The sequence below is a fragment of the Aotus nancymaae genome, unplaced genomic scaffold (genome assembly GCF_030222135.1).
Source record: "Aotus nancymaae isolate 86718 unplaced genomic scaffold, 86718_ANA_hifiasm-v0.15.2.pri h1tg000025l, whole genome shotgun sequence".
Classification (NCBI taxonomy): domain Eukaryota; kingdom Metazoa; phylum Chordata; class Mammalia; order Primates; family Aotidae; genus Aotus; species Aotus nancymaae.
The window spans coordinates 21,104,722-21,131,519 of NW_026988438.1; the positions used below are offsets into that span (position 1 = coordinate 21,104,722).

A 26,798-nucleotide genomic window follows, 5' to 3' on the forward strand; every position below is an offset into this window, starting at 1 on the left:
AAAGTGAGTTTAGAATATGTGTGAGCTCTAATGTTACAGCTTAAGCCTTGGGTTAACCCACTGTTATTTCCGTGGTCAAACTTTTACAGGTAATTGCAGATTATCTCATGTGTTCTATATACTTTATGGATCAACCACATTGTATTTATAAATTTTGCTTTGAAATTTGGCCCTTATCCAGGTCACTTCTTTTTTTGCCCAGTTAGGGCATGCTAGCAAATTACAAATTATAATCAAATCTCAATTTTCCAAACTAATGACTTTAAAGAGCAATAATGCATGATCCAAAACGATGGTGAATTCATGAACCATTTATCTCTGTAATGTATATTCATTAATGTATATTCATTAAATTCGTAATGTATATTCATTAAACTTGGCTATAAATACATCTTACATGACATTTATAACAAAATGAAAAAGCATTTCAACCAAAATGACCCAAAGGGCCTTGGAAATTTTTCCAACTTCTCTGTTCCCATTTCCTACCATGTTCTATTGAGTATATCACTTTTATGTTGCTGTAACTTCTTAAAATAAACTAACATATCATGTTTTTTAGGCCGGAAGAGGCAATGAAGTTCAATCTACTCTTTGAACCATTCTCATATTATGTTTCTCTTGCCCTGTTTCTCTGAACATTTGTACTCACAAAGTGAAGTAGCATAACAAACCCATTTACCCATCACTCACCTTGACAATGATCAGCATCTCTTTTCAAAATGTACTATTTTTTACGAAATGTGACTATCATATCTCTAAGACATTACGTGTGAAGACATCACACTAAGGGCGCTTTTAATACTGTCTATTCCAGCCCAGTGTCAAAGTCACAGGGCTAATCGATAGGAGTGTGGAAGCCAGATGTAGTTCCCATCGTTCTCATTCTCCCTATGAATCAGGACTACACTTCTACTGACTTATTTTTGGTACGGAATTTTTCCCAAAATCCACATGTTACTGTTACATTCTACAGTCTTACAAAGCACAAACGACATGCAGAAACTTGAAGCATTTATAAGTCTGGCACTTTAGCCACGTGGCTACTGGGTCGAATTTTTGGAGTGAGGGAGCTGAATGACAGACTGTAAGAGACAAAGTTTTGATTTTTTTTTTTAACCAGGATATCTATGAATGTACTCAATATTATCTTTTAATGGGATGATTTCCACTATTTCTATACTTCTTTTACCACATAAAGGGAAGGTAATTATCAGTTTGACATTTGTACTTTTGGCCTTTTTGTGAAAGTGCCAGTGTTTCTGTACCTGAAGAAATGTTTAGGGATCCCACATAATATTAAGTTGAAATAAGTATGATGTTTCCCCCAAGAGTCCCCTTGTACACATGCTTCTTTGTGGGATAATTCTTAAGAAGACCACTCACCCATGCCTGCTGCTAAAGATGCCTATGGAGTACTGTACCATTATCAGAGGAGCTGGAAAACCACAGCTAACCTAGTTCTGCTCATGGAAGCACTGTTTCTTATCTCTCAAACTACCTTGCTCTCCCTGCTAATATTAACCAAGTGATGGTTGCAGAAACATAAGTAATTAGTTTACAAATGACAATAAGGCAATGTTTTCCCACTATGTGTTCTAGAAGAAGCACCAAAATATCTCTTTGATGAAGAAGACTCCCAGTTGATTAATGGAAATTAAATGCTTGTATAAATAGAATTACATACATGCGCATATTTGAAATATAATTATAGAGAGATGGAGATATTAGTGTATAGAGATACATGTGAATATATGTACATATATGTGTATATATATTAAACTAAAGAAACCAATTAAGATTAATAAAATGCCTCCCAATCAAGTGGAAGAAACAGGGATTTAACTATCAGTGTTTAACAGTGCTGTACAAAAAAGGCTTTGTATAAATAATGCAGATCATTTCTATTAATTATATCCTCCCTACCCCTCCTCTGATCTGCTTCAGATAGAGCTGCCCATGGACTTTTCTCAGAGTGTCTCTTTCCATAGCTCCCTGGGTGGAATACAAATGTGTTAACCTGTCACCATCTCCTCTCCAACCCAATCTCTTTTTCTTTCCTCTCTTGCCCTATTAAACAACACACACACACACACACACACACACACACACACACACACACAAGCCGAAACAGTCACTACTTACAAATGAATGTAGAAAGCCCCTTTGTAAGGCAGCAAATTATGAAGCTAAAGGAAGAAGCAGAGATGAGATATTTGGAAATAGACTATAAACAGAGTCACCTCAGCTCCCAATTTCCTTTCCCATCTTGGCCAGGGCCTGGAGACATTTTCTACCCCTGAGTCCTCTCATTGAATTAATTCCTTTTTTGCTTAAATCACTTAAAGTGTTGAAAGGTTTTTAGTCTCTTGAAGGAAATAAGAGCCTGAATAACCCGAGGATTTTTTCAAAGCAACCTAGTCGCACATAGCAGAAAGAATCCTAGGTTTCCCATTTGAAGATTTGTGTTCAAATCTCAGATTTTCTACTAGCTAATGGTGACCTTGAGTAGGTTGTTTAGCCTCTGGGCCTTAGTGTTGTCACCTGTAAATTGAATGAGCACATAAATATTAAATAAAATAAATTATATAAGAAAATAATTAGCAACTCCATAAATGTTTGATGAATTAAACTGTGTTTGGCATATAGTCTGTTGGCTCACGCTTTCCATAATGCAGTTATGATGATCAGCTTTGTGACAAGGACATAAAAGGGTTTGAATTCTGACCAGCAGCCCTGGGAGACCTCAGGAATGTCAGGCCAATTAGTCAAGCTGCTGATCTATAATGTCTCTGCAACAAGGAGTAAGTAGGCTGAAGATATTCTAGAATATGTCTTAGCAAGACAAAGCCCAGGGTAAGTCCTTAAGCAGGCTTCTGCTGCTGCTCTTAATATCCTCAGGAAGAATATGAGCTACACTTCGATAAATGCCTAAATGCCAATTCAGATAACCAGACCCTGATCATTTAATTAACTTTTATTAGTATGCATTATGGAAACCCTACTTATATTCTTCAATAATAATGTGAATATCAGAAAATTACTCGACTACTTCAATTAAATGGCTTAATATACATATGAAGGATTTTTTATTGTTATTTTAAAGAACTCAAATTCTAATATTAAAAAAGACTTGTGTCAGTTTTATGGGGTTTTGTTTCCATTATGTGTTTCTAACAAGAAATTGGTTGCTTAACTATAATGTGCCTAAAAGAATGAGCTAATAATACTACCGTGCCTTGTTACCTGATGTGTAAGTTAGTTTTTAATATTCATACCTATGAACAGAATTAGCATATGGTAAAATAAGTAAAGTGCATAATGATAAGGGAAGCAAAATACACATTTTTATTTTTTCCTATGAAGAAAGATAACTTAGGTTTTCAAATTATATCATTATTTGCAGTTTACATGAGGCAATATTATTGAAAAATATGTGCTTCACTTTTGAATTGTTACACACTTTTGGTGTCTTTGGGTTCTCAGAAAGTGTCTTTATAGTTTTTTGTAATTGCCAATTAGAGTCTTTACCATTAGGCCACAAGCAATGGCTTATGCCTGTAATCCTAGCATTTTGGGAGGCTGAAGTGGGTGGATCACTTGAGCCCAGGTGTTTGAGACCAGTGTGGGCAATATGGTGAAAACCCTTCTCTACAAAAAATAAAAAGATTAGAAAGGCATGGTGGTGCACCTCAGGAGGCTGAGGTGAGAGGATCACTTGAGTCCTGGAGGTCAAGGCTGCAGTGAGCCACGATCATGCCACCATACTCCCTCTTGGGTGGCAGAGTAAGATCCTCTCTCAAAAAAAACAACAAAAAGACAGAGTCTTTACCATTAATTTCTTACTAAAAATCTGAATATCAGCTAATTATACATGCATATTAACTGCCAAAGATATGAATATTTCTGTAATTTTTAGTTTTTTGAAGAACCTCCAAACTGTTCTTCTTAGTGAGTGTACTAATTTACATTCCCACCAACAGTATACAAGGGTTCCCTTTTCTCCACAGCCTCACCAGCACTTGGTATCCCCTGTCTTTTGGATATGAGCCATTTTAACTAGGGTGAGATGATATCTCATTGTAGTTTCGGTTTGCATTTCTCTGATGATCAGTGATGTTGCACACCTTTTCATATAAGTTTTATCTTTTAATTTCATTATGTATATACCCAAATTTTACTTTTATTTGATATTTACATTTTGACCCACTCTAACCAACTGAGATTGGATGAATGAATGAACAATTGGACAGTTTATTGAGTATCTTCTAAGCCATAGATCCTGAAGCACCTTAGGGCTGCCATCTACTGCTGGGGGAATCAAAGAACGGAGAACAGTTACGTGAACCAACCATTTAAATGCCATTATTCCGTAATAAAAGCATGTAAAAATTGTCATGTTGGCACAGAGGGAATAATAATCAGAGAAGTGGTTTCACATTCGAGACTTGTAATTTGAAAGCCCTGGAAAGAAGCCCCAGCACTAGTAGTAAAATGTGAAGTTAAAGTTTGAGTGTTTCATCTAATCTGCAAAATGAAAGGTAAAAGTGCAGTTGTTGTTATGGTTTTAAATAATATGAGCTTTTGGGCCTGGCATGGTGGCTTACACCTGTAATCCTAATACTTTGGGAGGCCGAGGCGGGCTGATCACTTGAGGACAAGAGTTCAAGACCAGCCTGGCCAACATGGTGGGACACCATTTCTACTAAAAATACAAAAATTAGCTGGGCATGGTGGCGGGCACCTGTAATCCCAGTTAACTTGGGAGGCTGAGGCATGAGAATCACTTGCCTCAGGAAGTGGAGGTTGTGCTGAGCCGAGATCGTGTCACTGCCCTCCAGCTTGGGCAATAGAGTGAGACTCACTTTCAAAAAAGAAATAAAATAAAATTAAATAAATAAATAAATAAATAAAATGAGCTTTTGGTAAAAAAAAAAAAAAAGATAACAGTGTCTCCAGTTTAAGGTTGTGTGAAGGATTAAATATGACAACATGTGAAAGGCTGACTTCGGCACCGTATGTCTGGCATATAGTGAGTGCTTCCTACATGTTACTCTGATTGTGAACTGGGCACTAGGGAGAAATTTAGTCATCAGGGAAGCTTCACAGAGTATATTCACAGGAGTTACTAATGGAAAAAGGAGAGAACAGACAGTGAGCAAGCCATAAAATCTTCCGCATCCTCTAGCCTCAGTGTTATAAATCCAGGGATTATTGATGAGTTGACATTGGTTCAATAATTTCATAATCTTAATAGGCACAAAAAACTCATGGAATACTTGTTTAAAATGCATAGCCCAGGGCCCACTCCGGTCATTCTGATTCATTAAGTCTAGTGTGAGGGCCTAAAATCTTCCATTTAACCCCATTTAAATAATGGACCGAGACGAGCCCTAAAGCCATTCTAGCTTGATTTTATTAAAATTAAATTGCCAAATTTGACATGTAATTTAGCAGTCTCTTTTGTCATCTTTATATGTCAGAATCAGGGAAAAGTGACACACATACACAAAACATACTTACTTTGATTACTTTTAAGTAACATAAATTGTTCTCTCTCTAAAATATTCAGAAACTTTAAAACCCCAATTTTTGAAAACGGAACAGGGGAGCCATGAGCAGAAAGATCAGAAATGGACATTTAGCACAGATTTATTTGTAGAATGTGCACTTTCCACACTAGTCTGTAAATTCCACTGGAGCAGACAACATAGATACCTTATGCACATCAGCTCCTCCACCAACCAGCACAATGCTAAGCACCATTAATCAAGAAGCACTTTCAGGGTAATGCCTACATTCCTTGGCAAGATATAGGAATGGTAAGAGAAGTGCAGGACAGGAGTAGATTGGAGACATATTTATGAATGAAAATTAATGACCTTCATAGATGTCCACAATCAGGACTGAGTGCTGTCTTGCACATCAGACTTTGTAGATGTGATTAAAACTAAAGATGTTTAAATGGGAAGAGTATCCTGGCTTACCCAAGTGGGTCCAATCTAATCATCAGTTCTTTAAAGTGAAGAGTTTTTCTCACTGCAGAGAGTCCCAAAGATGGCAGCATGAAAGGAACGTGCTAGCTTGAAAATGGAGATAGGTTACAATGCACCAAAGAAAGCAGGCAACGTCTATCTAGAAGCTGGAAAAAAAAAAAAAAAAAGAAAAACATGAAAATGGATTCTCTTCTACAGCCTCTAAAAATCAAGGCAACTTTACCTATAACGATCTTAGCCCAGTGGCAATGACTGACAGAAGGGCAAAATAATAAATTTATGTGATTATTTTTTTCACTAAATTTGTGGTAGTTCATTACTGTAGCAGCAGGAAACTAATATATGAGGTGTGAGTTGAACATAAATATTTATACCCATTCTTCAAATTTCTGTATAACATATATATATATTCAGAAAATAATTTCCTTCATTAATTAATGCCCCTTTCTCTTAGTTCTCTTAGTTTCTAAAATATTTTTTTGTTGTTGTTTTAAGATGGAGGCTCATTCTGTCACCCAGGCTGGAGTACAGTGGTGTGAACTCAGCTCATTGCAACCTCTGCTTCCGGGTCTCAAGCTATTCTCGTTCCTCAGCCTCCTGAATAGCTGGGATTACAGGCACATGCCACCACACCCAGCTAATATTTGTATTTTTAGTAGAGATGGGGTTTAGGCTAGGCTGATCTCGAACTCCTGACCTTAAGTGATCCACCCTCCTTGGCCTCCCAAAGCACTGGGATTACAGGTGTGAGCCACCACATCCAGCCAGTTTCTGCAATCTTACATTAAATGGTCTAAATGCAGTGCTGAGTATTTGTCTGACAGAAATCAGTTCTATTCTCACTCCTTCTCCTTTCCTCTGGGACAGCATGCCTGCAAACTGCTGGCTTGGAGCCTGGAAAGTACCTATCCCAGATCCCCTTGCCAGCTGGTTTCTGGTTGGGTCTGCCAAAAGAAAGCACTGAGAGTGGAAGTTAGGAGAAGGAAAGAAGCCATGATTAATTTTTTTCTATTTCTGTGTCTACCTGCCCTAGCATCTTAGCACTCATGAGTTTGGGTTGTGGCAGAAGCAGCACCAGGCCAGTGCTTGCCTCTCTGAAATAGCAGCATCGTTACAGTAGCAGCCACTAGTTGTAGGTACCTGTCGCTCACCTTGTCAGCAAGTCCAGTAGCACCAGTAGGACTTTGAGCTCAAGATGCCTGAAAAGCAGCGGTCAGGTGGTTTCAGAAGCAGCAGCAGCACTCCCAGGGTACATGCTTGTAAGATCCACTTAATGCCATTTATACTGCTTTCCCCTTTGCCCTTCCAGCTCTAGGGGCAATAGTGATTTCCTGCAGTTACTAATCTCTGGGTAATAGCAACTAACTTCTTTCTCTCTCAGGCTTTTTAACACATTGGTAAACAATTTCCTGTACTGGATTCCCTCTGTTTTAAAAGCCGAGAATGATTTCTGTTATCGTGACTAGACATGGATACAAATGTTTTTGCACTAATATTTTCTTATTTTAAATAAAAAAAAGTAAACAGGGGTGAGGGTACAGATTATGGGTACTCACTGGGGTTCATTAGAGTCTCTAAAGACAGTAAGAGACATTTAAACAGTAATGAGGTTGGATGCTTACCAGCACAGAGACAGTAGTTTTAGATTAAATATCTATCCCTATAGTAAAGAGGAAAAAAGAACCCTTCCACATGGCAGCGAGTTCATGAAAACAACTTACCACTCAATTTTCTCTTACAAACAACAACAACAAAAAAAAAACAAACCAAGAGAAATAGAAAAGCCACTTCAAATGTATCATTATCCTGAATTAAAGCTGTACCGGGAAAGTAGGGCGCACTGAACAATTTTATTATGAGAGTTGTGAAAACACTGGGCTGCTATTTGCAAGAACTGTGCTCAACATAATGCTAACTGGCCCCTACGCCTACACTTCTCTTCCCAAGAAAAACCAACTACCGTAAAATGCAATCTGATAGGGTAATCCAGAAGAGCAACAATTTTGACAATTTGATATAAAAATGTTAAGTTCCCATTCACTGCTGAAAACATTTTAAGGGATCATGGAAACCTGTTTTTGACAGAACAAGCCAACTGTGATCCAAGTACTCATCAGCTCCTTTTGTTGTACACTTACTATGTGCAAGACCCCATGGTAAGCCCTTAACATTCATTAGCTCATTCACTGCCTGCAAAGGCCCTATAAGACAAGTAACACCACAAGTGAACGACCTGAGCCTCATAATGGTGAAGTAGTCACACAGCTGGTCAGAGCTGGAATGGAAGGTCAAACCAGCTCAGTCCAACTCTAAAATCAATATCTTTAAGCACTTCTCTGTACTTAGTACAAGAAGGGAAATTTTCCTTAAAATTGGAGGGGCAGAATGCAGAAATGCAAGGCAACTTATACCACAAAGTCCTACAAGTATCACAATTTTTATTTTCAAATTTAAATAAATATAGAAAGATACAACTTTTGCCACCAAGCAACACGGGAAAGGACTCATCTTTTAGTGGCCAGAGAGGCTCTTCAGAAATGAGGAGAGTTGCCTCGTCTGTTCTCTTTCTTATAAGGAAAGAAGAACTGAAAACTAACTTTATAGAGCTATACACAGAAGTGTATCCTGAACTTACTGCACATGTAACTAAATTAATGATGATTCAACTTTGGAACTCCTATTTTCTGTTTTATAAATTATTTCTGATTTTTGTTTGAAACAATAACAACAACAAAAAAGTCATCGTTACCTATCTCATTTGGTACAACTGAGAAGTAGAATATCTCCTCTTGAGACCACAGAATGATCACGTTTAGTTCGGTAGTTGGATTAAAGACCATATGTCTAACTACTCTAGATGATTTCCTTATTCCCTTGTTATATGGCCTACAAGGTCCTGTATGGTTGGCCCTCAGCTATCAGCTTTGGCTTTCTTGTTGCCCCTTGGCCTCTGAGCTGACCACCAAAGAGTTGTTTCTTGGGTCCTGACTCAGGGCTATATGCCAAGATAACCCTTCCTCATTCTTCATGTCTCAGATTAGGCATCATTTACTCTGGGAAGTCTTACCCAATTCTAGGACTAGGTAGGGTCACCCTGTTATATCCCTCTTTAGTATCATCAGTTACTTATCTTCACAAGAATTTTAAATTCTTATACATTTATATATAGGGTATTATGAAATAAATATCTGTTTGTTGCCTATCTTCCTTCCTTGTCTTAGTCTCCACTAACACAAACAGCATGCCCACTGTGTTGACTTCACTATCACCAGTACCTGAAACAGTGCCCAGTACGTAGTAAGGACCCCAAAATGTTTGTGAAAACTTAATATCTGAATTCCATCAGCTTCAAGGCATAGCCATAATCTCCTGAGAATTGTTCACTGGGAACCTTGGTGACAGGGTCTTCCACACAGAGCACCACAGAGCTCGCCTTTAAGTTCTCATTTTTCTGCTAGGAGCTTCCTTTTTGTGGTCGCCACAATCTAGAGGGCCCTAAACCTACCCCACCAAAGCAGAACCTTACAATAAAACTCATCTTCAGCTCTAATTATTCTCTTCAGTGGTCTCCCTCTTTTTCTTTCAGAATGCATCACCTGAGGTATTAGGTTAAAATTGTTTCCAGATCCTTTATTCACATTGAAGAGTGAATACTTGGTAGGATGAATAGATATCTCTAATGTATATTTGCATTATCAGCAGCTACATTGAAATGTTTGGCATCAGCCACTAGGAACAGAGAATCCTCCATGGATTAGAAACAGAACCTTCACTACGGATGGGGCTAACTACGCCTCTCTTACACGTAGATCTCTAGGGAAAAAGAAGTACTCAGGCCCTCACACTAGACCAGGTCCAATATAGTTCTCTAATGCTTTCTCTCCTGTCATTGTTATATCTAGAACATCCCCTCAGCCCTCAGCTGATCACACTTTTGGTAGTGGGCCATGGGCTGCACTCCACAACCAGACCAAGAGGATTAACAGGAGCCCTTCAACTGCTGTAATCCCCTTGGTCACTTGTAGGTAGCTGAAGTTTCAAAAGAAAAAAAAATCTTAAGAAGTCCATATGAAGAAAAAAAAAAGAGCAAAATTAAAAAGTCTCCAGATAAAAATTTAGAATTGTATAGATTTAAATTAATTTTAAACTCTGACCTAAGTATTTTGTACATGGGCCAACTGACCTGTGACAACAGAGATAACTATCTCAGTTCATCCATTTCGGATGCCCCTTATCTCACATTTTTCTTTCTGTTTTATCCAAAGCAGTTTAGTCACTGATACAGTTTGGATAATTGTCCCCACTCAAATCTCATGTTGAATTGTAATCTCCAGTGCTGGAAGTGGAGCCTTGGTGAGAGGTGTTCAGATCATGGAGGCAGATATCTCATGGCTTGGTGCTGTCTTCATGACATGAGTTCTCATGAGATCTGGTCATTTAAAAGAGAGTGGCATCTCCCTCACTCCCCTTTCTTGCTCCTGCTATCTGGCCATGTGACATGCCAGTTCCCACTGTACCTGCACCATGATTGTAAGCTTCCTAAAACGTCCCCAGAAGCAAAAACAATGCCAGCATTGTGTTTTCTGTAAAGCCTGCAGAACCATAAGCCAACTAAATTGGTTTTCTTTATACATTACCCAGTCTCAGGTATTTCTTTGTAGTAATACAAGAATGACCTAATATAGTCATTTATCAAAGTAGTGTTACTTCCCAATATTATTTGGTTTATGGAAAATGCATCTTCTCTTCCCACAATGTGATTTATCTTTCAGTTTTGCTACATGGCCAACAAGTGTCTGACAGATAGTATATCCTTAAAAAATACCTGTAGAATATATGATTGATTGACTGACTAACTGAATGAATGAATGACTTTGACTTGTCAATTGAAATATTTTTATTTTGAATTCTAGAACTCTTTGGCCTCTTCCAAATGATCCTTCTGTATCAAGGTTTTTGCCACACATACTGGCCAATTCCCACTTCACTGTTTAAAGTGGGCCTCCCCTCCTCCTTGAACACTTAGCTCAGGGGAAAATTTCTTGTGCTTCCTTGAATTTATCCTTCCTGAGGGCTGAACTCCCAAAGTCACTTTAACGTTTTTCATAAAAACTGCAGACAGAATGAAACTAACATATAATCAAAGCTTCAAGATGGAATTAATTGGCAGTGTATCAGATAGCTAATTTAATTACTCCAAGTAAGATGTATGAATTTTAACCATGTTTTAGAAACAGCAGCTGCGGCCGGGCGCGGTGGCTCAAGCCTGTAATCCCAGCACTTTGGGAGGCCGAGGCGGGTGGATCACGAGGTCAAGAGATCGAGACCATCTTGGTCAACATGGTGAAACCCCGTCTCTACTAATACAAAAAAAATTAGCTGGGCACGGTGGCGCGTGCCTGTAATCCCAGCTACTCAGGAGGCTGAGGCAGGAGAATTGCCTGAACCCAGGAGGCGGAGATTGCGGTGAGCCGAGATCGCGCCATTGCGCTCCAGCCTGGGTATCAAGAGCGAAACTCCGTCTCAAAAAAAAAAAAAAAAAAAAAAAAAAAAAAGAAACAGCAGCTGCTTCCCTTTCATGATTCATCTAAGTGTTATTCAAATCAACGCATTCAGGGCTTATGCCAAATGCACCTTTCCTGCCCAGATACAGAGAAAAAGGAAGAACTTTTCCTTGAAATCATCAAGACTTTCCTTCTACCTTTAAATAAAGTCATTCTGCTTATGTCTCTTTTGTCTGGCTCCTAGAATCTCCTTTGAACAAAGGATATCATAGCTTTCAAAATATAAAACAACCAACACCTGAAATACAATGGTCAAACATTCGTGAGTTGTTTCCAAACAGGGGAGTAAGAAATTCTGAGTTTGTAGTTACTTCCTTGCCTCATCAAACACAGCACTTATCAAGATCAGAAATTAAATCCTAGGGCTAGCCTTATATTCATGACTTCACAAAGAATTTAGAATTTCATGAACCTAAGTTTGTCTTACAATCAGACCATACGCCATATTCCAGTTACTATGTATTTGGTCTACTTCTAAGAACTTCAGACTCAGTGATGCTTGTGTACTATATAAATCCACCCAAGGCCACTCCTTATGAATATTTTAGGCCAATTATAATTTCTCTTTATGCTTTTTCACCTGCTCTATTCCTTGTGGAAGACTGGTTTGCTCTACCAGTTTCAGGGGTGGAATGCACCCTGATGATCATAGAGATTTAAACAGAATATGATTTATGAAAACAACAACAACAACAAATCCACAGTAAAATGACCTACTATTGGCAGAAACACATAAAGAAGATGTATTTCTTTTTAGTACTCTTCATTTATAACACAATTTCACAAATCTTCTTTCAATGATAGGAGAGCAAATCATCAGTGTTGGTTACCAAAGATTCTCCCAGGAATATTACACAGGCCTCCTAAACGTATAAAATGTAGTACATGAATATTGAAAAAAACATTGAATGTGGTTTAAAATATATGATCAATTCTTTAAATCTATTTAAATTCATTTAAATCAGCACTGTTTAGGCTTTATCTACAATATTTTTGGGAATAACCCTGTTTCCATAGTGACAAAAACTTGTATTTTATCTTCAGACATGCTTGTGAAAGTATAACAACTTTTGTAATAAAGTTTACATATAATTTGCACATAAACTTCATTTTTGTGAGAAGTTCAAGCTGCGGCTTTCTTTCCTTAATCATTTATTGTCTCGCCACTAAATACGTAATTCACATCTCCTCTCAAACAATGAAAACTCAACAAAGGGCCATTCCTAACCACTTGCAAAAGAGTTCTAAATCTACGTGATGATCAGATCTTTGAATAGCGACATGTAATATTAAGGAAAAGATAATGAAATACTTCATAGATGTCACCCTTAATATAATCTGTGTGTTTTGTTGGCATAAATCCATTCATTTTTGCCTAATCAGTATTCTCTTATTTATTTCTTTTAAATGGTTAGTAAGTTTGCTTTGACCAGTCAAAATGAAAGAGAAAAGTGAAGCAACAGAGACATTGTCCAGTTACCTATCCACACCCAGAAATGAGGGCTTCTTTCAATAGTTTGCTGTCAATTGAGCTGCAAATATGTGTGTTCTTTACTAAAATTCCTTTTAATATTAATTTTTAAAATAAAGCTTCCAGGGCCTGTACTGTTCTCTGTCTAGGTTGGTAGCATCAAAAAGCTATACACATACGATTCATGACAATTTATATATTATTTTATTCTTTAACACAAAAGTTAAAAAATAATTTTCCATTTATATGCCACTATGTCTAGTAGGGAATTTTTTTTAATTTTATGAAATTATAGCTATTACTTCAATTCATACATCACATTTTATTTAAAACAAATGCTATTTTTCCTCTAGGAATTTTGTGAATTCCTAGGGGAAAAACAGCATTAAGTGGAAGACTAAAAAACCAAAAGAGAAAGGCTTAAGATATATCTTTAAAATGATTTTATTTTTCTGTTTTCCCTCTGGATACAGGATGTAGACGATATGAAAGGGAAACATCTGGGTAAAGTACATAATATTTAAAAATGTGAACAGTATTTTTCTTAATATATGATAGTGTTGTACTGAGTTTACCACCTTATCAAGAATGTAAGAACCATTAGTATATTATATTTCAAACCTACACGATATCAAAATATGTAGTAAAGCATTTTGAGTTGCATAAATTTCAATTTATAAGGAAATAATGCAAGTGATATACATGGCATAGGATGTTCTTTGTTCTCACAAATGTTTCAGTCCTTTTTATATCTTAACAGTGAAATTTACCAGCTGTTTCTGACTATTTAAAGGGATACTATGTTTAACAGGAAGCTCTTCTTGTTTCCCTACACTCTTGCTTCAAAAAGGCACACTGAAGTCCAGTGAGTAAAACAAAGAAGGAGGAAGGGGCATTTGGGTAGAGACAGGAGACCTGACATTAATTCATTAGTCTCACAGGAGAAGTCACCTTGATAAGCAGAGAACTCCTGCACCACTGGAGATATTCACCCATGTTAAGGTTAAGTGTGGTTGAACTAACAGACTTACTGGCTTAATGCAACATCAATTTATTATCTTAGGTGAGAAGATCCACTGGGCACAAATCAAGATGTTAGTAAGTCCTCTAGGTGAGGAGCTCCACTGGGCACAAGATGTTAGTAAGGATGTGATTTTTTCTGAGGCCCTATGAGAGAATCCATTTACCTGCCCTTTCCAGATTCAAGAAGTCACTTGCATTCCTTGGCTTGTGGCTTCTTCCTCTAACTTCAGAGCCAGAAGCGTAACATCCCCAAAGCTTTCTCTCTGACATTCACACCTCCCTCTTATGACCCTTGTGATTACGTTGGACCCCACTGGGTGATCCAGGATAATCATCTCAACCTCTTTAACTCAATAATAACTAGAAAGTCCCTTTTGCCATGTAATATACTGGATTTGTGGGTTTTGGGGATTAGAATACAAACATCTTGGGGAGATCACTAATCTGCCTACCATAGTGATATATTTAAAATACAGAATGGTAGGTAAACCTAGATTGCTAAGGGTCTTTCCAATGTTTATATTCTATAAATAAGGCAAAGAAATTAACTATGTATTAATAACTGATAAAATGTTTATTTGTATTAAGAAAGTGACCATACAAAATATAGATTATCTTCACTCCTAAGAGTACTACTATCTTTCTGTATGTCCACCCTAGATGACTAAATATATTGGATAAAATTTATTGTTTAGAAGAAGGCCAAGCTTCTCTTATAGAGTATAGCCCTGACTGGTCTGAGAAGGGACAAGTGCTAACAAAACCTGGAAATTGGAGATTCTTAACAATTATGCAACAACCACCCTGCAGCTTTTCCAAGGTGTTGCTATCTCAAAGGCTGCAATGGTCACTGATCAGGGAATTATTGTTTCTCTTTCAAAAACAGAAAAAGATTAAAAAACATGATTTTTCCTCCTTATTATGTACCTAGTGTAAACTCCCAAATAGGAAAGGAATGATGAAGTTCCTAACTTGTAATTCGTTTCTCAGAAACTATTAAATACCTGCCAATGAAAAAATATGACTTAACTAACTCATGTACGAATTACATCAATTTATATATACCAGTCTTCAGTTTCTTGTGGCCTTCAGCAAAAGATGTTCTGAAATGCTATATAGAATAAAGCACTCTGCAATTTGGATTAATAGGAGGCACTAAATTATACCTAAAGCAATTGACCAAATGATCCTGCTAGATCTTAAAGTGAGAAACATTCCCATGAAAACAGTGACCACTTAATCCATTAGTAGAACCACCTGCATTCTAAAAAAGGGCAAAGGATATGAACAGATACTTTGCAAAAGAAGACATACATGAGGCCAACAAACATATGAAAAAATGCTCATCATCACTGGTCATTAGAGAAATGCAAATCAAAACTACATTGAGATACCATCTCACGCCAGTTAGAATGGCGATCATTAAAAAATCTGGAGACAACAGATGCTGGAGAGGATGTGGAGAAATAGGAACACTTTTACACTGTTGGTGGGAGTGTAAATTAGTTAAGCCATTGTGGAAGACAGTGTGGCGATTCCTTAAGGACCTAGATATAGAAATTCCATTTGACCCAGCAATCCCATTACTGGGTATATATAGGATTATAAATCATTCTACTATAAGGACACATGCACACGAATGTTCATTGCAGCAGAGTTTACAATAGCAAAGACCTGGAACTAACCCAAATGTCCATCGATGATAGACTGGACAGGGAAAATGTGGCACATATACACCATGGAATATTATGCAGCCATCAAAAATGATGAGTTCGCGTCCTTTGTAGGAACATGGATGAACCTGGGAACCATCATTCTCAGCAAACTTAACACAAGAACACAAAATCAAACACTGCATGTTCTCACTCACAGGCGGGTGTTGAACAATGAAAACACATGGACACAGGGAGGGGAGCACTATACACTGGGGTCTGTTGCGGGGAAATAAGGGAGGGACAGCAGGAGGTGGGGAGTTGGGGAGAGACAACATGGGGAGAAATGCCAGATATAGGTGAAGGGGAGGAAGGCAGCAAATCACACTGCCATGTGTGTACCTATGCAACAATCTTGCATGTTCTTCACATGTACCCTAAAACCTAAAATGCAATTTAAAAAAAAGAAAAGAAAAAAGAAATGCTTAGCACTATTAAAAAAAATATCTAACTGGGGAAAAACTTCTCTATGAAGAAATATTCTTTGTGGACCTACCACTAGGACCAAAGGGAACATATTTATACCAATTAAATTTCCATTGAAATCTATTTATTTTCTATTGAAATCATTAAATTAACTAAGACAAGGAAAATTAAACTTGTCTTAGTTTGATAAGACTTGCTGGAAGTTTTCCCGCACTCCAACATCAGGTGTATATACGCACGCACACATATCAACGCACACAATCTGAGTAATGTTCATTGTTAATGTTTACTGAACACTCAATGAATGTCAAGCACTAACACCATATTAGGTACCATTGCTCCCCATTTTGAAGAACTTAAAACTGAAGTTAAGAGAAGTTATAAAATTCCTGCCAATGGCAAAACTAGAATTTGAAAATAGGCCCTTTAACTCCAGGGCCTTCATTTTTGATCCTCATGTAATATTGTCCTATCAGTGGTCAAAAGTAATAACCAAACAGAGAAATATATTTAGGTATAATATATCATAGAAACTGAAAACATAAAAATCAATATTTGTAAGTTTGGTTTGTTTGTTTTTTGAGACAGAGTCTCACTCTGTCGCCCAGGCTGGAGTGCAGTGGCATGATCTTGGCTCACTACAACTTCTCCCTCCTGGGTTCAAGCAGTTCTTCTGCCTCAGCCTCCTAAGTAGCTAGGATTAGAGGCATGCGCTAACATGCCAAGTTAATTTTTTGTATTTTTAGTAGAGATGGTTTTCACCATCTTGCCCAGGCTGTTCTCAAATTCCTGAGCCCAGGCAATCCGCCTGCCTCGGCCTCACAAAGTGCTAGGATTACATGCATGAGCCACTGTGCTCAGACCAATATTTGTAAGTTAATGTTCTTGATTCCTAAACGCATACTTAAGATTTCCTTAAATTTCACTAATTTCAAAATAAATACATACCTAAACTGTAGAGCTAGCCCCAATTTTCTGGAGAATTCTTGCGGCAAAGTTGCATCAGAGGTATTCACAGCAATTCATTAAGTTTAAGTGGTTTTTAAATCATAAGATAAACAAAGTCAACGATGGGATGACTTTATGCACCTACACTTAAAATACCACTCAAAGATTTTGAATGTTTTTAGACAGCGTGAATGCAACTAATATGGCCACCTCCATGCCTCTTCATTTTATATGGAAATTTTCAATATTCCTAATACCAGCTACACTGTTGTCAGAGATATCAGTGGTAATGTCCTGAATGATGAAGATTCTTATAATACATTGTTCATCATTCACTTTTAGTCACACGTCCATTGATTCATTCAACAGATATTTATTGAGTAAACAAAGCAGAAACTTTGTAGACATAAGGATGACAGCGGACTTACCCCAAGGATTTCAGTGGATATGATGGCAATTGATGGATGTAATGGCAGGCTATAAGGGATGCACCTGACCTGTAAAAGGAAACTCAGGACTGAACTCCTTAGTCAAGACTGTAAGACCATATAAGATATGGCCCAACAAATGAAGGGTAATTTTTTTCTTTCATTGCAGAGGGATGGCAGAAAGGTCTGCAAACATGTCATCATCAAGAACTCTTCGTATAAGTGGGCAATAGTATAATCATGTGGAAGAATAAACAGTGGAAGCTAAAAATGTAGCTACAGGCTGGGTCATGCACCTACACTTAAAATACCACTCAAAGATTTTGAACATTTTTAGACAGTGTGAATGCAACTAATATGGCCACCTCCATGCCTCTTCATTTTATATTCAGATGAAGCAAATCGACAGGACAAGTCTAACTTAAGGCATGCCTCCATCCTCTGTCATTTAAAAAAGAGGTCTTATGGTTATTTTTGTTTAGAATAGAGCATTTATTTCATTCACAAAAAGAAAATGCATATAGCCTTTGCTTGCCAAGGAAGACATTAGAGAATATAATTATTCACAGCAAAATAAAGAACCGGAAGTGACATACATCAGTGGAAAGCAGTGAGCTGACTGTATTTATCTGGTGCTGAGGAGTACACAGGGCGAGCGAAGTGCTGAGTAATAGCTGTGGGAAGAAGGGCAGGGGAAGAACACTGGTAGGTGGGTTTTGAATGGAGATACGGGGAAAGCTGTAAATTCTGAACTAAAGATGAAAGTTATGTGTGAATGGTGAACAGGGAAGAAACTTATAAGGTTGGATGAAAGAGTGTACAAAATAGAGTAGTTCTTACCATTTGCGAGGGCTAGTATCTCTGGAGTTAGAAGTACATGCCAACATTTATGTGTGAGCCAAAAAAGATATTGAAAAACTTGATAATTATGTGAATGAAATGAATGAGGATTGATGGCAATAAGAATAGAGAGGAAGAAGATTGTTTAAGAAAAGAAAAAGCTGGCAATATCCGCTTCAAAATAAGCTATATTCTGCCTCTTACACCCACACAAAAGTGAAATAAAATTTGCCAAAAGGAAATTGCCAATTGTCAAAGAAAGAAAGAAAACTGGCAGTCCTAATTATACTTGCTAGAAATGAACAAACTGAATAATCTCTATGAATCATTCTCATCGCTGTCCAGTACAAAATCCTGCATAGCATCCTTAATTTGGATATTCAATATTTTATTATTGATTTGCCACCCAACTTGTTTTCACAACAGATCTAAGTCATCTGAAAGACACTTTATATATTAAAATAGCAAAATATAAATGTAAAAATAATGAGATCTGTCAGAAACAAAATCAGAGCTGGACTAGGAACAGCAGATGAGCAGAGATGGGTATATCATTTTGCTATTAAGGCCAACATCAATCCCTATCACTTTGCTCAGCCACAGATTTGTCTCTTCCAGCCAAAGAAGAAAAGAAAATGATGCAACTATATAGTTCTCCTTTTCTGTTAAAAGAAAAATATATTATCAGTTCTTCAGAAGCACATGTTTAGAATTTAGACATCGAATTTGAATCAAATAACAGATTACTTGAATACATGTTATCTGAGAGCCATCTCAGGAAAATTAGTATCACTAGTGAATATCTTAAAAAGCAAATCAAAATCCCCTTTTCTGTTTTATTTTATTTATTTATTTATTTTTGAGACAAGGTTTCCCTCTGTTGCCTGGGCTGGAGTGTAGTGGTCTTATTATGGTTCACTGCAGCCTCCAGCTCCTGGGCTTAAGTGATCTTCCTTCCTCAGCCTTCCAAGTGGCTATGACTATGGGCATGAACCACCACACCCAGCTAATTTTTTTTTTCTTTTTGGTAGAAATGGTTTTGCTGCCCAAGCTGGTCTAGCATACCTGGTTTCAAGCTCTGGCTTCAAGGGACCCTCACACCTCAGCCTCCCAAAATGCTGGGATTACAGGTTCTTCTCCCTTTTGAACACCATAATATTCTTTTGTATTTTTTGTCTTCAATAAGTTTAGGGTGTTTTAGCTACAACTGAAAATGCTGTCTAAGGTAGGAAATAATTCATCTTTTCAGAATTTCCTTCCAAGTTTAGTAAATACTTCCAAAGCAAGAGAGACTACATAACTTGGGAATTGGTATATAGCTATTACCACTATAACTATACTTTTCTTGGAAACATATCAAATATTTAATTTCTCTCTCCAGATCTTATTCTCTAAGTAAACCTGATTTGCAAATTCTATCTACAAAAGGCTTTTTCAGCTGTCATTTTATAAGGGTTACTTGAATTTTTATGAAAAACTACATTTGTTACAACCCAAAGGCATTTTCAAGCAAAGTAGCATTTTTATTTCAATTTTTATTAAAATTATTTTCTACAAAATATGTTCATGTATACCAAAGAATTATGATAACATGTATTTGGAACAAACCAACTTCACACTGAAATGCACTTGATAGTTATTTGAAATATATATTATTTTTCTTGCTCTTTGCTTCCAACACAGCCTTAAACCAACTGACATTTCAAGCTCTGCTATTACTTAACACATACAAATATGTATTTTAGTACATACGAGTTATACAGCAAAAATTTCGCAGTACAACTAACATTACATTTTCTTTTAAGTCACAAATAGTTCTATGTTAAATGCCATGCACATTTAGCCTACACATGATACCAACATATTCATTGTTATTTCAGTTCCAAATTATGGAGCAGAAACCTAAAATAGAGAGTTCATCTTAGTCGTATAGCTAAAAGAAACTAATCAAGGGATCTGAGCTCTCAAATTTTAAATATAAAATAAACGTAGTATAACCTAATAAAGCCACAAATTATAGCACTCAAGTACCTATTTTAGTCTTCTGACTATGGAAACTTTCCTTAGTCAAATAAACACCGATTTGTTTAGGTTCTGGAAACTACCAACTAGCATAGGAGCTAATCACAAAGTTCTTGAAATCAGTCAGAGGAAAGGAAATGGTTGAAAAGGCAATGAGAAGAAAGGAGCTTTCTTTATATAGTATTTGACATAAAAAAGAAAACATGTATTATAAGAATCATAACTAAGTCATCTTTATTGAAAACATCTGAAAGTTTCAACATGAAAGGCAGTATTATGTATTCACTAATTCAAGAAGAGGATGCAGGTGACTTCTCTACAGGAGGGCAGGTCTTCATAATTATATTTGGCACTTGAGAAGTGCATCACTTTGAGAGCATTTTTGAATGTCTTCAACATGTATTTATTCAGCATAAATGAAAATATACACAATCAGATATTAAACGAATTAGAAAAAAAGGACAAGGGTTTAACTAAACTCATTTCCTCATTTAAGAATTTCTCTGGATAGATCCATCTTCAAAGTAGTTCATCTCTTCTAGAACTTCTTTCATTTATAGATATACATTTGTAATTTATGAACGGGATTTTGTAGAAGATTTTTGGTCTAATTAAAATTCTTGTTTATTTCTATCCCACCTCCTTCTATTAGGCCATTTAGTCAGATATATAACTTGAGATCAAATTAAAAAAATCCAGCGACCCTGATTTTTTACTTTAATGACAATTCTCAAAATTTCCTTTATGCCCAATACATTAAGACAATGGGCATTCCCAGAAAAAGATATTTCTTGATGTCTAACTATGGTGCTCCCAGGAATAAGCCCTTCTTAAGAAATATAAGCTTATCTAAACTTCAAAAGAGTAATAATAAGCTAAATGTGTAACACAGATAAAATATATACCTACCATTGTTATTATTATTATTGTTATTATTATTATTATTTTTTGAGGCAGAGTTTCACTCTTGTTACCCAGGCTGGAGTGCAATGGCGTGATCTCGGCTCACTGCAACCTCTGCCTCCTGGGTTCAGGCAATTCTCCTGCCTCAGCCTCCTGAGTACCTGGGATTACAGGCACGCGCCACCATGCCCAGCTAATTTTTTGTATTTTTAGTAGAGATGGGGTTTCACCATGTTGACCAGGATGGTCTCGATCTCTTGACCTCATGATCCACCCGCCTCGGCCTCCCAAAGTGCTGGGATTACAGGCATGAGCCACCGCGCCCGGCCCCTACCATTATTATTAACTTGTAATCAATAGGTATCCTGAATGATAGTCTCACTATTAACCACACCACATTCAAATCTAAACTTGAGATATTATTTTAGATTACATAACTAAGAATCAAGTCAAATATATTTTTCTTGTTACATAGAAGATATTTGTTTTATTGAATTCAAACATAATGACAGAACTTAGAAGTTCACGAACACGGAATTCAAGTATAGACTGTTTTCTCAATTAGTAGTTTAATTATTGATTATTATGATATTAAAGTTATTTATTTATTTATTTTTTTTTGAGACGGGGTTTCGCTCTTGTTACCCAGGCTGGAGTGCAATGGCGCAATCTCGGCTCACCGCAACCTCCGCCTCCTGGGTTCAGGCAATTCTCCTGCCTCAGCCTCCTGAGTAGCTGGGATTACAGGCATGCACCACCACGCCCAGCTAATTTTTTATATTTTTAGTAGAGATGGGGTTTCACCATGTTGACCAGGATGATCTCGATCTCTTGACCTCGTGATCCAACCGCCTCAGCCTCCCAAAGTGCTGGGATTACAGGCGTGAGCCACCGCGCCCAGCTTAAAGTTAATTATTAAGTTGAACAGCCACTTTTTCAGAGCAGCACATGTGGGCTGGCTTACTGGGTCCCCTAAGTGCTGCCAATTACTAAAACAAAGTTTTACCATTAATATAATTGATGATAGAAGACTGTATAATATAATATATAAATAACTTCTTTAGCTTGAGTACAGATAGCAATGTGTATCTATTAGCTTGAGTACAGATAGCAATGTGTATCTATCTATCATATGTGTATGTGTATCTCATACTGATTTTTAAAGTCATCACGCAGTCAAATTATTTTAGAGTTTAGATAGAGTAGGGGATAAGTATCATGAATTGTGGTAGAATTTAGAAAATATACATTTTCTAAAAACAGACTTTTGCCATTAAGCACCATAAAATACTCTCATTTTCTTTTCTTTTACTTTCCTTAATATATCCCTGGATTTAAAGTAGTATAAACTATTTCTAATCAATTACTCACATTTTAATTAGGTTTAAAAAGCAGTATGCTATTTTTTCATACACAGTTTCTAAAAAGAAGAGAGATTCAATAGATAAAAGACATTTCCATGTTTTCACTCTGAAGACAGAAGCTGAATTTCACTCTGGGATTTTCAGTTTACTGATCTGCAAAAATTGTTTGGAAGTAAAATGCTTTCTTTCTCACATAACTCATTAAGAGTTTATTATAACAATCCCATATAATGATTCAACATGTTTTCTAAATCTTTGAAATAAATATAATCACTTTTTTACTTTTAGCTTAATATTATATGTTCAGATTTTACAGACGTGATTTGAACATAAATGTACACAACTACTTTACCTATATAATTAAATAATTATGGCTATAGGAAGGTGAAATGTTTTATCCATATTATCCAGGTATATTTATATCAGAACTACAAAAGAAGAAATTCTTATTATGTCAAAAAGGGATTGTAGTTTTCTCCTTTCTATAGCAGAGTTAGAAAGCAGTCTTAACCAGTAATTGTTTTATTAAATATTAAGACCATGGTCTACATGTAAACAGCTCTAATGAAACAGAAAAAAATGTGGAACAAGATTAATAGAAAAGACACATGGATTAAAAGGGCAAGGACCAAAGTTGAAGTATTAGAAAACTCAGTGAAAGTTAAGTCGACTAAGAGTACCTCCATCCTAAATCAACTGAGTTTCAGTGAGTAGAAATAATTAAAGTAATTGATGTAGAGGTCAATTTTAGGTCATTACTGGCACTAAATCTGGAAAAAATAATAATGTCAGAGTAGCTATGTTTTTTTGAAATACATGAATATATTTTCTAGATCTCTGAGTTTAACATTTATACTAAAGAAAAAAATCAATAAAGTTATATCAACCTGAAAATAAATGGGGAATGTGTATTACTGAATTTAAAAATGAGCTATAACTATAGTTTACAGTTTCATACTTGCAACTAATTAATAATGAAGGCAAACACACATTTATCCTAGATTAGGAAAGTTTTCAAACACGTGAGAGTCTAAGGTCCAGAAGGTAGTGATCCATTTCAACTTAGGGAGAAAGACTAAGTGTTATGTAACGGGAAGAGGACCTCGATTTGTTGAAAGACTCATCTTAACAACCTGCCAATGACAGAGAATGAATAAACACAAATTTTCACACATTGCCCAGCTCACATGAGAAACTATTCAGATTTTGAAAAAGCCATGCAAATTCCATAATAAAATGTAAAAGAAGGCCAAGTAAATCAAATAGTTTTGAGAAAGTATCTATACTATCTAATTTAGATATTTTTAAATGATGCATATGTAATTTAAGTACATCCAAGTGTGTAAATATTGGATGGAATCTTCCAGCAAGTCAAATTGTAAATCCTAGATAACAAAGTAAATGAACTCGTACTGTAGTAAAAACCAGTCCAGCAGCGAATAAAAATAGTGCCCTGTGGGTGGAGAGTACCTGGTGAACCCTGGTCAACCCGCACAACCATGTGGTCAATGGGCTGTCTTCTTTCATCTATATTCACACATCCAGTCTCTATAGGGTCAGTCAGGCTCTTCGGGGATGAGTGACCAAAGTGGGAGAGAAAGGACACTTTTCAACCATGCAACAGAAATTCCTCTGCAAGCCCTAGAGATTTGGGAAGATGAACACCACAGTCTAACCAACTTGAATAGAAAGAACTAGACTGTGTAAGATTATGAAGCAATTTTCTCTTTATACTGAGAAGTCTTAAGGCACAAACACTACAATGCACTACCCAATCTAGTTTTCTATAACCAAAAGGAGGGTAAGAGAGACAGGCATGGAGATTATCAAAGTGTTGGAAAATAATACCGAGGAGAAAGGTGGAACATTCTAGGTTGTCTAGATGAAATGGGCTTAAAGACGAACTTGAAGGATTTAAGTTTGCTGTATGAAAGATTCTCTTGGCACTATGAGTTGTTGTTAAACATTGAAGTGGTTTGCTGAGACTGCAGAAACGCCAATTCTGAGAATCTTTAAAAATGGGAAAGATTCAGACCTGCTACTTAGAGGGGCTGAATGTGAACTTTATTCAACTAGAATTCTCCAAGTGCCTGCTAAGCCTGTGAGTTTAATTGTTAAGTACGTATATAAAAAGTGTTTTCCATGTAACAGCTCTGACTCAATACTGTATACAGTAGTTGCGGGGAGCAGTTGCAACAGCCCACTTTTTATAGTTCATAAAAGCATGTGAAGGAATAGTTTGTCATGAGGAATCCTAGTGATATCTCTGGGCACTTGTACTTTCTGATTTTAGATTTCTCATGCAAATTACCTATAGCATTATTAATAATCAAAGATTTTTATAATATGTTGCAGTTTTGAATAATTCATGCCAATGAAGCATTAAACCATGATGAAAAGTATCAAACATTAAAAAATTAAAATTGGACAATTTCAGCTTTTCCTCTAGATATCATATAGACTTACATACTGTTTTTTATATTAAACTACAAAAGTTGGTCTTTAAGTTTGGAGAGTTACTAGTAGTCCAAAACTAATATACATATAAATTACACACACACACATATACATTCACACACATTTTCTTGAAACACACTTGGAGCCTTAAAACATTAGTTTATAGTATGTATCAAGAAATGAATTAATAATGTACTTAAGTCATACAATTTGGACAAAATTATTTCATAAAAAGAATGTGAATAAATTGAATAGTAACTAAATTGAGTAGTTTACTAAGTTAAATAGCAATCATTCTAATTGCATGTTAATATATTTGTATATTATACAGTCAACTATCCAACTCAGACTTCCATAAAGAATTCTTTCGCTTCCCCTTAAAGAATGTGCATTTTAAGCATTAGATAATAACCAAGTTTTCACGCCCTATACCTTTCCTTTTGCAACATTATTAAACTAATCTCAACTGATGACTTCACAAAAGCACATTATAACGTGCCAGTCAAACTTTCTACACTGCCAGTTGACATAGCACAGAGGAGCTACCTTCAGAGCCCTGCAGTTAGCTGCATTCAGTAAATATTTACATCCATAGCACTATAGATCCTACTGACTGGATTGGAAATACACATGTAAATACACACCCCTCTCTGTGTCACAGTCTGTCAATGAATTGTATAAACGGACACGATGTACCTTCATACCTATGGATAAGGTTTACGTTTTAGATGTCCACCACCTACTCATTGTATCAGGATACTATGTCTCAGTATCTTTGGTGTTAATTTGGAACATTTGTGTATGTGTGTGTGCGCGCGCACATTACCGGAGAGGGAGATCCGTTCTTGCAGAGGGGTCCTCTGAAGACTCCTTTAATGCCCCGGTAGTGCCCATTGCTGAGATGTCTCGAACTGATGACCAGGTAACAAGCCATGTGGGTCCGGGCGCAGTCTGAACTCCTCACCAGGCGACCAGCCGTGGAGAGCGGGCGGCTTTCTCAGCAGCAACGGCGACTGCCACCTCCCGAGAAGAAGCGGCCAGCAGGACGCGGCGGGAGGCAGTGGCCGCGCGTCGCTGCTCCGCGCCCCGTGCGGGGCTCCTGCTGCCGACAGCTGCTGCTCTGACAGAGGCGGCGGCAGCGACAGCACAGAGCACGGAGGGGACCGGCGAGCCAGTCCACATGCTGCTCTGACGAGGTGGCTGCTCGACTGCGGGCCAGCGATATATTTATTTAAGGACAATTCCAGGGTCTGCCAGGGACTCAGGAATTCCCCCGCCCCTTTCCTCCCGCCCCCTGCCTTTGCGCCTGGCGCCCGCCCTGAAGGATGCTCAGGCGCGGGTCCCCATGGTCCGGCCGGGGGCGTCCTGGGCTGCGGGCTGCCGCTCCGGGATCCAGCAGCCACCGCCGCCCGTGCGGGGAGAGCGGCGGGGAGCCCTTCGAGCGCCAAAGCGCTGTCCCCGCCGCAGCCAGGAGAGGGCAGAGGCGACGGGCGGGCCGGGGAGGACAGGGAGTTGGGGACCCGACGACCTGTGCTTGGGAGAGCAGTTAGCGCCGCTGCTGGGAGCCGTGGGCTCGGGCTGTCCGGGAGCTGCGGTGCGCCGGGCGGCGAGGCCAGGAGGTGACAGCTGCCGCGGCGGCCGCGG

At 37.5% G+C, this 26,798-nt stretch overlaps 1 protein-coding gene across 1 annotated transcript in view; it reads right to left on the minus strand.

The window, feature by feature from the left end:
- Positions 1–26,356, minus strand: part of ZNF804B (zinc finger protein 804B) — a 541,723-nt gene extending 515,367 nt beyond the window's left edge. Inside the window, exon 1 of the mRNA XM_012450859.3 lies at positions 25,981–26,356. Within this exon, the coding sequence (XP_012306282.2) occupies positions 25,981–26,088 (108 nt within the window). The 5' untranslated portion in view covers positions 26,089–26,356. The remainder of the gene's footprint in view (positions 1–25,980) is intronic.
- Between the last annotated feature and the right edge of the window lie 442 nt (positions 26,357–26,798).